Genomic DNA, 12,021 nt, shown 5'->3' with positions numbered 1-12,021 from the left:
AGATGCTCGGGAGACTGAGGCAGGAGAATCACCTGAACCCAGGAGGCAGAGGTTGCAGTGAGCCGAGATTGTACCATTACACTCCAGCCTGGGCAAAAAGAATGAAACTCTGTCTCAAAAAAAAGAAAAAAAGAAAGAAAATACATTTCTCATTAAAACCTCTAATTTCTCAATAAATACATTTTTATTTTAGTCTAACTCATTCTGAGTCATAATTCTTTTTCAAATTTGGCACCTATTCTAAAGAATATGTGTTAGCCAGAAGGTAGAATCCAAGCGGTAATATTTCCCTCACTAAACATTTAAATCTGTTTTTCCTCTTGCCTAGGAAAATGAATTACAATGAACTAACAGAAATCCCGTATTTTGGAGAGCCAACATCTAATATTACTCTACTTTCATTGTAAGTTAATAAGTTTTCAGGTTTTTTACTTAAATTATGAAAAGTATACAGTTGTTTTTTTTTTTAAAGCACATATATTGTTGATTCTAATTATTTAACATTTTTGTGGCCTGGGGTGGATCAGTGGCAGCAGCTTCATTATAATGTTTGTTTTACAGAGTCCATAATATAATCCCAGAAATAAATGCACAGGCGCTCCAGTTTTATTCTGCTTTGGAGAGTTTAGACCTCAGCTCAAATATAATATCAGAAATCAAGACATCTTCATTTCCTCGCATGCAGCTTAAATACCTGTAAGTAACACAGATTAAATTAGATTTACTTTAAAGCACATGTTTATTATTCATCAGTACCTATCTTTTCAAAAATATTTGGTTATTTATTGTGCGTTTTATATGCATATGTGAGACAAACCTAGAGTTGGTGTATTGGGTGTTTGGCTTTGCCCGCTCACCCCACAAGCCCCCTAAAGAAAGATCGCACTATTGTCAGAAAATATTGGTAGATATCAAGGGTAATTTTGAGATTCAATTTTGTTTTTTTTTGAACCAAGCTTTCTAAAAGGTAAATAGAGATTTGTTAAACAATGGCTTACCGTATATAATGATAATTAGCATGTGTGCCAGTGTTTTCCAGTTTACAAAGCATATTCACACATGCTGTTTTGTAACAACCTAAATTAAGTAGGTAGCCTCCTAATTTTGTGGATGAAGAACCAGAGCAGTTAAATGATTTGTGAAGTTGTGGATGGGCATTAAGTGGCACAGCTGGGGGCTTAGACGTAGATTTTTGGCAGCTTTCTGGTGGTAGAATTTTTATTTTACTAAATTTTTTCTTTTGCTATTATCTTGTTTATTTTAGGAATTTAAGTAATAACAGAATAACCACCTTGGAGGCTGGTTGCTTCGATAATTTATCGAGTTCCTTATTAGTGGTAAAGTTAAATCGTAACCGAATTAGCATGATTCCACCTAAGATCTTCAAGCTGCCTCATCTCCAATTCTTGTGAGTAACGAAATAGATGGATTATAAGAAGATAGTTTTTTCTTACAGGGTCTTTTTCTTTTTAATTTAATTACTGTTAGAGCATTTTAGCAAACCAATTTCCTGACTGTAAAACTATTTTTGTTAAAGGGAACTTAAAAGAAACAGAATTAAAATTGTGGAAGGTCTTACATTCCAAGGGCTTGACTCCTTAAGATCTTTGAAAATGCAGCGGAATGGAATTAGCAAACTTAAGGATGGAGCATTTTTTGGCTTGAATAACATGGAAGAACTGTAAGTACTTGGGACTAGAGGTGATTATTAGGAAAGTAGTCTGTCTGGGACTTTTCAATGTCAAATGGCTAGGGTAGTTGTTCTGATTATAGAGATACATTCATTCATTCCCTGTTCACTGATGTGAAATAAGTGTACAAAAAACCTTTACAGTTTTGTTAGCTAACTGATCAATTTTGAAATAATTCTTACAAACTTCTCATCTAAAAAGTTTATATTCTTTTTTTTTTTTGAGACGGAGTCTCACTCTGTTGCCCAGGCTGGAGTGCAGTGGCATGATCTCGGCTCCTGCAACCTCTGCCTCCCAGGTTCAAGTGACTCTCCTCTCTCAGCCTCCTGAGTAGCTGGGATTACAGGCGTGCGCCACCAGGCCCAGCTGATTTTTGTATTTTTAGCAGAGACGGGGTTTCACCATGTTGGTCAGGCTGGTCTCGAACTCCTGACCTTGTGATCCACCTACCTTGGCCTCCCAAAGTGCTGGGATTATGGGCATGAGCTACCGTGCCCGGCCAAAAATTTATATTCTTAATGTTTTGGCTAATGAAAATTATCAGAATTTATCCAAACAGGTATACTATACCACTTGGCCTGTTGGTTTTGTAGAGCTCCTATTTTAGACGGTCTTACTACCTTCTAGCACTAAATCTTTTTTTTTTTTTTTTTTTTTGAGATAAAGTCTTGCTCTGTTGCCAGGCTGGAGTGCTGTGGCGCAATCTCGGCTCACTGCAACCTCTGCCTCATGGGTTCAAGTGATTCTCCTGCCTCAGCCTCCCCAGTAGCTGGGAGTACAGGCGTGTGCCGCCGTGCCCAGTTAATTTTTGTATTTTTAGTAGAGACGGGGTTTTACCATGTTGGTGAGGATGGTCTCGATCTTTTGACCTTGTGATCCGTCCACCTTGGCCTCCCAAAGTGCTGGGATTACAGGCGTGAGCCACTGCGCCTGGGCAACCACTAAATCTTAAATAAGATATACATTTTTATTGAATAGAATTGGTCAGCTCAGTTGGGTTGAACAAAGGTATATGCTTCTCTGGGAAAAACTTAAGATTTAAAGCTAGTTATTGAACTGCCTTGTTTTGGAACATATTTTCTTCTCTTTCTCTAATTCTACAGAGAACTGGAACACAACAACCTTACACGAGTGAACAAGGGGTGGTTGTATGGCTTGCGAATGTTACAGCAGCTCTATGTGAGCCAGAATGCTATTGAAAGAATCAGCCCTGACGCATGGGAGTTCTGCCAAAGACTATCCGAACTGTAAGTGTTGGATAGCATTTCACTGGAGGCAGTCAGACTAGAGCAGATTGGAATAAATCATTCCCATAGGCAGTAATGAGATGTAACATCCCTCTTTACTAGAAATTTGTAGAAAGCTCTAAATTTACCATGTAGATATAATAAGAATTATAAGTTGAACCAAATACAATGAATTCCTTACCTTCCACATTTCTTGTTTTCAGTGATTTGTCCTATAACCAGCTGACCCGCCTGGATGAATCTGCTTTTGTGGGTCTGAGCTTATTGGAGAGATTGAATTTAGGAGACAACAGAGTCACTCATATTGCTGATGGTGTGTTTAGATTTCTTTCCAATCTTCAGACATTGTAAGTATATCCATTCTCTTTTTTGGTTGTTGTTACTGATTTTTTTAGGACAATAAAGCAAATTAATTAAAACAACTAATCAGTCTGCAAATTATGTATGCTAATATTTTGTGGTTCTTCTGTCCTATGCCTCAGAGCAAGACAGTCTTATTTGTCTCCATCCCCATAAAAATCCCAAGCCTGTTGTAGGCAATTCAGTTTGTAGTTTAATTCTGAGTTAATCCCGTAAGCATCAAAGCATGTCTTATTATTAGTTGCTATGGAAGAAAACACAGTTGCTAGTGTCAGGAATGCAGTCATTTTCGTGTTCCTTTGACTTTGACAATACACCAGAGCTGCCAGTTCTCATTCAAAAGGATGCAGAATGTGTAATGGGAACTGCCGTGGTAGGAGACCATTTCACTGTTACTGGTTTGCTACATGACATTGGACAGAAAAAACTAATATTTATTATCTGATATGTGCCAGGTACTTTCAAATACTAGGATGATACTGCTGTTTTCCATATTAGGAGGCTGAGGTTCAGAGAAATTTAAATAATTTTCTCAAAGTCACATAGCTTGTAAATGTTGGGCCAGAATCAGATCCCAGGTCTGTTTGATGCTAAAGCTCATGTCCATTTTATCATACCACCAGAAGAACAAAATCACTTAGCTTTTCCTGGGCATCATTTTTTTTCTCTTTTATACGGTGAAGAAAGGATATAGGATTAGGTGGTTGCTAAAGGCAGTTTCCACGCTAAAATTCTGTTGTTCTGTAAGTTATTCAATTTACAGAATATAAGAATGTGTTTTTATGAACTTTATATGTTTATATAAAAATATATCTAATTTTAGAATATAATTTTATTAAATGAAGAGGTAATTTAATGAAATATAGTAATCTCAAACACAGAGCAGAATAAAAGAAAACAAAGAGTAATTAGTAGAATTTGTAGATTCTTAAGTTTCCTGAATAGGGGACTTTGTGGTGATTAGGTTTCGAGTTGAAATGGTTCAGAGAAGAGGCAGGTTCCCAACTTGGAGACCTAACCATCAATGAGAGGGAAAGCAAGATAATTTTGTGAAGGGTATATACATGCACAGGTGTGTATTTGATTTTTTTTTAACTTCCTTTAGATTTGGCCTTGAAAAATTAAAAGTGATTGTATTTTTCCTTTTCCTATATTATCAGAAGTGAAACTGGATCAATGCAATCTCAGAAACTTAGATGTAGCTGCAGCCCTTTGGCAGTTGAAGGGATGGCAAATAGGTTATTTTAGTATACCACTGCTTATTACTTTTACAATTAAAGTTTAGGGAAGTAATAGCAGAAGTAAATGGTTGTGTAATGCCACAGAGATAGTTAAGACAGAGTTAGGATCAAATCTGGGGAATTCTGGCTTTAGCCTCATGCTTTTGCCAGGGTAGTAGATACAGTTCTTAATTTGTTGAATGGTTTCTATTTATGCTGTGCTGTGGAGGAGGGGGAAAGTCCTGAAGAGTTCAGCCATTGGTTCTTTCATTATTTATTCCTTAGCAAAATAAAATGAGCTTTATTAGCTTGTCACTTAAAGAAAGCTAAGTGAAAACAGGGATCTCCTCTTTACTGCTAATCACACAACTCTACATGTCCCTTATAAAGTAGAAAGCTTTGTGCTTTATTATGAGATGACTTAAGGAAGCAAAAGTGATTAAATATTTTTAGTTATATGGAAATAATTCTTTTATCGTAACCTGATGTGGTACAATTGCATTTCCTCTGAGAATGGAACAGTGAATTTTAAAAGATCCATACTTTCCCTTTGAAAGAAAATCTGATGACACTCTAACACATGGGTTTATCATTTTTGCTTCCCATGGGGCATCTTTAATTGCTCTTGAGCAGTGAAGCTCTGTATTGATACTACTCTTTGTCAGCCATTGTAAGTTCAAGGTCCCAGAGGAAGGCTTGGGTCACCCAGAAATCCTGTTAGTCTGAAATCAGATTTATAAGCCATATACCCTGCATCTTGAAACCCTCCTGCTCTTTTCAGGACCCTGTCTATAATTTTTAATATGCTAACATAATGAGGGGCTCTTAGCTCGGAAGAGTAATACTTTTAGCAGGTTGCTTTATTTATCAAGGCCAGCTTAATTCTGAGCTTATAAGAATCAATTCTTACATGTTTATTACAGATATTTCTTAAGAAGCAGAGTTGAGCCTTCATCATAAATAACTGTTAAAGTAAGGATCAGAATTAGCATGTGCACCTTGACATCACCATGCCAGGATGCTGCTCAATGTCGTGATAGTTGTATTGACTAATAGAACCTGTCTTTCTCTGACATTTTTGTAGAGACTTAAGAACCTGTCTTTCTCTGACATTTTTGTAGAGACTTAAGAAACAATGAAATTTCATGGGCCATAGAAGATGCTAGTGAAGCCTTTGCTGGACTCACAAGTCTCACTAAATTGTATGTATTATAATATTTATGTATGTCTACATAGGCGTGTTTTCAAGAACTGGCTGTAAATATGATTGAATTATGTTTATTTCATATGGCTACAAAGTCTAAGCTTTCTGACACTCTGGGAGCTCTGTGGGGTTTCTTTGTCTGTTTGTTTGTTCGTTTTTTTGAGACCGAGTCTCACTCTGTATCCCAGGCTGGGATGCAGTGGCGCGATCTCGGCTCACTACAACCTCTGCCTCCTGGGTCCTGGTTCAAGCAATTCTCCTGCCTCAGCCTCCTGAGTAGCTTGGATTACAGGTGCGTGCCACGATGCCCAGCTACTTTTTGTATTTTTAGTAGAGACAGGGTTTCACCATCTTGGCCAGGCTGGTCTTGAACTCCTGACCTTATGAACTGCCTGCCTCAGCCTCCCAAAGTGCTGGGATTATAGGTATGAGCCACTGAACCTGGCTGGTTTTTTTCTTTCTTTTTTTTTTTTTTGAGACAGGGTCTTGCTCTGTCACCCAGGCTGGAGTGCTGTGGCGCAGTCACAGCTCACAGCAGCCTCAACCTCCTGGGCTCAAGTGATCTCTCACCTTGGCCTCCTAAGGAGCTAGGACTAAAGGTGTTTATCACCATGCCTAGCTAATTAAAAAATTTTTTTTTGTAGAGACAGAGTCTCACTATATTGCCCAGGCTGGTCTTGAACTCCTGGGCTTAAGTGATCCTCCCACCTTGGCCTCCCAAAGTGCTGGGATTTTAGGCATGAGCCACCATGCCCAGCTAGTTTTTTTGTTTTTGTGTTTTTTTGTTGTTGTTGTCGGGGTACTTTTTATTGAAAAAGCATTCCTATGGACACTTAAAGAGAAGTTATTTATGGAAGTAGAATTTCTATTCAAGTAAAAGGAATGCATTGAGAAAGTAGAGTAATGTGTTGGTAATCTGTTTAATTTGTAGTTTGTTTAATTGTAGGAGATTTATGAGTAATTTATCTAGCAGAAGTAGGGCATTCTCTCACATAAGATTTTAGATCTTTCCCATGAGAAGAATTTCTCCAGAGGTTCACACTTGTCTGAATTTCTTTGATCTGACAATCTTTTGCTATGGATGGAGACATGAGGAATATAATGAATTTAGCATCTGAAAATTACCAGTTTATCAGTGGTCAAGATGGTTGTTCACCTCATTGAGCTTTAACATCTTGATAGACACTTTTATGCTATGTTTTGCATTGATTAATAAATTTCATAACTTTCTTAAAAACGCATGTTCTCATCAAATTGTACACATTAAATATGCGTAGTTTTTTGTATATCAGTTGTACCTCAGTAAAGCTGTTAAGTATATAAAAATGTATGCTAAACTTATTTTCACTTTTTCACTTTTTCTAGGTAAATGTTTAATGAATTTAATTTTGTTTAGTGGAGAGCTTTCTTAGAAAGGTCTGTTTATATTTCAGAATCTTACAGGGAAACCAGATTAAGTCAATTACAAAGAAAGCATTCATTGGTCTTGAATCCCTTGAGCATCTGTAAGTATTTTGCATACATTTTGCTTACTCTATAAATAATCTTTGCTATTAGCAGAGGTTTTCATGACCATGTAAAGTGTTTATGTAACTTGATATAGAAATGGTGACTGATAATGTTTCATTTCTCTTTATTTCAGAGATTTGAACAATAATGCTATAATGTCTATCCAAGAAAATGCTTTTTCTCAGACTCATTTGAAAGAACTGTAAGTAACTTGTCTTTTTAAAATCACCAGTTGGATCATTGTTCCTGCTTGTTGTGCTTAAAGTGTGATGGCAGTGACCCAAGTTATTTCCAAAAGCACACAGTTCAGGCAGGAAAAAAGAAAGTATTAATACTCAGTTATTTAAGTGGCTAGAGGTAATTTTAAAATTAGCCTTCTGTTTTGCCTATTCTACCAATGCTTATAATTAGGAGACCTCAGCACTGCTCCTTATGCTTTATACCCTACTGTTCCTTTTTGGATTATCAGAAACATGTGTTACCAGTTCTTAACACCTTGTGTGGGTTACAATAAAGGTATTATGTGATTTTGTTCTATAGTTTCCGAGGTGATTTAACAGTTAGTATAATTGTCAGAGAAGATTCTCTAACCTGTTCAAACTACTAAAATGTCAAAGTAGACAAGTGTGTGTATGTATCATTTTATGCCCTTTTTCATTGATGAGTTTAAAAATTGCTCTTACTGGTTTCAAGATTTCCCTAGGGGATTGGAGGTTAGTTGGGCATTGGTATTATTTATATTTATATATTTTATATTTTTTTGGAGACAGTCTTGCTCTGTCCCCCAGGCTGGAGTGCAGTGGTGCGATTTTGGCCCACTGCAACCTCTGCCTCCTGGGTTCAAGCAATTCTCACCTCAGCCTCCCGAGTAGCTGGGATTACAGGCACCTGCCACCATGCCCGGCTAATTTTTGTATTTTTAGTAGAGACAGGGTTTCGCCATGTTGGCCAGCTGGTCTTGAACTTCTGACCTCAGGTGATCTGTCTGCTTCAGCCTCCCAAAGTGCTGGTATTATTTTTAAACTCTGTTGATTCAAATATGCAGTCAGGGGTAAGAACCACTAGATTATAGAAATTATTTTGCCTTGCCTGGGAAGCTACTCAAAGGATACTCTGTGGAGCAGAACTGGTTGATGAGAAGATAAGGATAGAAATACAGAATAAGCCTTTAGAAACTTTTAGAACAATTTGACATTACTGTGACACTTTTGTTGTAGTTTATAAAAGTATTGGTCTGCAGTGGATTGGAAATTTAAAAGACTGGTCCTTACCATGGGTAATTTGAGATGCACTGGAAATGTGTGAGTTTTCAAACTGCCTAGGTGCAAATCCTTACTCCATTCCTTACAACTGTGTGACAATGGGCAAACTGTTAGCCTATGACTCAGTTTCTGTTCCCAGAATGGGAATAGCACCTCCCTCAGGGTTATGTGAAGATAAAGTGAGATAACTTGTTTACTCAAATATTTATTCATCATCTGCTATGTAGGATACTGTTCTGGATGATGAAAACAGTAGTGCATAAGACAGAGTCTCTGTACTCATAGCATATTACAGTAAATCCTTGTGAGGAAGATAAATAATAGACCAGTGGATATATAATATTTCATCAGGTAACAACTAAAGAAAAATAAAACTAGGTCAAAGATATGAAGAGTGATGGGGGTTGCTATTTTAGATAAAGCAGTGAGGGGAAACTCTTTTGAAGATACAGCATTTGAACCAGGACCTTAATGAAATGGCAAACCATGTGAACACTGGGTGAATGGCTTTCCAGGCACAAGGAATAGGAAGTAAGATGAGTTTAGAGAGTTAAGCAGAGTAGAATAATTAAATATCTACAATTTTTTTGATATTAATCATCTTATTTCTCATTAGTCGTTCTCTTCATTTGTTCCAGTATTTTTTTTTTTTAATTAATTTTTTTTTTGAGATGGAATCTCGCTCTTGCCCAGGCAGGAGTCCAGTGGCGCCATCTCAGCTCACTGCAACCTCTGCCTCCCAGGTTCAAGTGATTCTCCTGCCTCAGCCCCCTGAGTAGCTGGGACTACAGGCGCCCACCACCATGCGTGGTTAATTTTTTTGTATTTTTAGTAGAGATGAGGTTTCACTGTTAGCCAGGATGGTCTCGATCTCCTGACCTCGTTATCCTAAACCTGCCTCGGCCTCCCAAAGTGCTGAGATTACAGGCATGGGCCACCGCGCCTGGCCTGTCAAGATATTTTTTTTTTACCCCAAACTGCTTTGTTCTAACTTACCTTTTTTGTTGTTCTTGAAAAGCATATCGAATTTACAGTTTTAATAGGTCCAACAATACAATTATGTTCATATTTTTCTTTTTAAAGAGAGAATTAGGAGGCAGATCATAATAGACCATGAGGAATTAGGATTTTTGCTTTCTTGAATGCCTTAGGAAACTGGAGGGTTTTGAGAAAATGCTCAGCACAGAGCTTGGCACAGAGTAGAAGTTGAGTAATGTTAACAATAAGAACTAAAATTAAAATGTTATGAAAATCATCATTAGTTTTCTGCCAGATTTTTAAAGTAGATATTTTGATCTGTTGAGATATTTTGAGTTATTTCTCATAGGCTTACTTTAAATTATAAGTTGTGACTTACTACAAATTAGTATACTCACCCCCCCCTTTTTTTTTTTGCCAGTGATAACCTGAGAACTAGCAAGAAAGTTTTAACTGTTACGAGAACTCAGTTTAACATAAAATTTAAACAGTAGGTCAAAGCAAATATTGCAGTCTCAATCTTCAGAGAGTTTTAGTAATTTGGGAGTTGTGACAAAGATTCTTTGCTTAACCAACCCGTAGGCAAGCCCTTAAACCTTCTCCTAGGCCTAGCTGTGTAAAATCCAATTTTAGCACAAACCCTGTAAAACCAGTTTAGCAAGAACTCTTCCGCATTCTAGATCATTCCCAGGTGATGTCTGATCACCCTGGCCTGTCTTCAGCAAGAATCCTGTTAGGGTTTAGCCAGAATCTTCCTTACTCTGGATGTTATTTTTTAGTAATTTCACATCCACTGAATGGGATGAAAGCAAACCCACCTTGCTCCTTGGCTATACTTGCCCTTGCTGTTTCCCTACTGTCTCCCCCTCACTGAGTTGAACCCAGTCTCTCTCCCCAACTGCAACATCACGTTGCTGTGGTCCCTATATCTATTGAGATGATCCTGAATAACGTCTACCTTACCATGCTTTAACAAGTATCACTGAGTAATTTTTTATTTAACAGTTATGGTGCTGTGACTCCGATAGGATCAGATTCATCATTGGACCCCCAGACCTCTCACCCAGGACCCCAAGTGTGCACCTTTGAAGCCATTGTCTTCACTCCTGACTGATAGATCGGGGATCCAATGGTGAGTCAGACTAATGAACCATTGCTCCGGACAAACATCCGTTGAAGCTGGTAAGGAAAGATTTCGATTCTCAAGATTGTGAATATATTCTCTCGAGTTGGGCTAGAGGCCAGACTTCTTTTGAAAGGTACCTCCTGGGCTTAAAGGTCTTCTTCCTGGCTCTCTTTCCTGAGTGGGGTTTATTCCCTGACTCCCTGGACTAAAAGTCCTTGGAACTCTGTGAGGCTACTCTGTTCTCTCTAATGGATCCTCTTCTCCCATGGCAATTTCTCTGGCATCTGAATCCCCTCTGTTTGAGCCCCTGCTAACTATATTGCTCCACCACTGGTTCTGTCCACTGCCTCCTTGTTGGACCTTTATTGGCCTGTTTGGGATACTTAAGATCTCCCCAGACCGCATCCTGTAAGCTGTCTTTCTTCCCATTGCTACTGCTCCTTATTCCTCCTCTTACCACCTTTAATGTTCCCTCCAGTTCCCTTGAGCCCTTTGATATGACTCCCTTCAAATTGTTACATCCTCCGTCCATCTGTCTACCCACTGCTAGACTTTTTTCTTCCCACTCTGGACTCTTAGTCACTGGGACTGTAGGCCCCCCACCCTTCCTAGGGATCTCTCAGGGGACTTGGGGACTCCCAAAAGTAATGACTTGAGGTTGAAAAGGAAAAAGAATAATTGGAAATAGACTAAGTATTTTATCTACACTCAGATGGGCTTTGGAGATATCCAGACAGAGCCCCTAGATGTCTCTTCAGCCTCCATAAGATTACACATCATGGCAAAATAAAAGTCTGTTTTTTGTTTGTTTGTTTGTTTGTTTTTTTGAGATGGAGTCCCCCTCTGTCACGTAGGCTGGAGTGCAGTGGCACGATCTCAGCTCACTGCAGATTCTGCCTTCCAGGTTCAAGCAGTTCTCCTGCCTCAGCCTCCTGAATAGGTGGGATTACAGGCGCCTGCCACCACACCCAGCTAATTTTTGTATCTTTAGAAAAGAGGAGTGACTTCATCCAATTTATGTTTTCTTAGGTATAATATAAGCTGGACTCAAAAGACCTGGGCTCATATCCTAACTCTACTATTTATTTTAGATATGATACTGAATGCCTCCAAAATCTCAGTTTCCATTTCTAGAAAATGGAATTGAAAATGCCTACCTCAGCCAGGCGCGGTGGCTCATGTCTGTAATCCCAGCACTTTGGGAGGCCGAGGCGGGCAGATCACGAGGTCAGGAGTTCGAGACCAGCCTGGCCAATATGGTGAAACCCTGTCCCTACTAAAAATACAAAAATTAACCAGGCATGGTTACTCAGGTAATCCCAGCTACTCAGGTGGCTGAGGCAGGAGAGTAACTTGAACTCGGGAGGTGGAGGTTGCGGTGAGCTGAGATCTCACCACTGCACTCCAGCCTGGGTGACAGAGCA

General features: G+C 38.6%; 1 protein-coding gene across 3 annotated transcripts in view; it reads left to right on the top strand.

The window, feature by feature from the left end:
• Positions 1–12,021, top strand: part of LRIG2 (leucine rich repeats and immunoglobulin like domains 2) — a 178,913-nt gene that overhangs the window by 141,630 nt on the left and 25,262 nt on the right. For all 3 annotated transcript variants that reach the window (XM_054529213.1, XM_024234771.3, XM_063718059.1), the window contains exons 3-11: positions 329–403; positions 562–696; positions 1,265–1,408; positions 1,538–1,681; positions 2,795–2,938; positions 3,142–3,285; positions 5,640–5,720; positions 7,156–7,227; positions 7,365–7,433. In XM_054529213.1, the coding sequence (XP_054385188.1) occupies positions 333–403; positions 562–696; positions 1,265–1,408; positions 1,538–1,681; positions 2,795–2,938; positions 3,142–3,285; positions 5,640–5,720; positions 7,156–7,227; positions 7,365–7,433 (1,004 nt within the window). In that variant the 5' untranslated portion in view covers positions 329–332. The remainder of the gene's footprint in view (positions 1–328; positions 404–561; positions 697–1,264; positions 1,409–1,537; positions 1,682–2,794; positions 2,939–3,141; positions 3,286–5,639; positions 5,721–7,155; positions 7,228–7,364; positions 7,434–12,021) is intronic.

This window comes from Pongo abelii, chromosome 1 (assembly GCF_028885655.2).
Source record: "Pongo abelii isolate AG06213 chromosome 1, NHGRI_mPonAbe1-v2.0_pri, whole genome shotgun sequence".
Lineage (NCBI taxonomy): Eukaryota > Metazoa > Chordata > Mammalia > Primates > Hominidae > Pongo > Pongo abelii.
The sequence above is the reverse complement of the archived record's forward strand: the minus strand, read 5'-3'. Positions and strand labels throughout refer to the sequence as shown.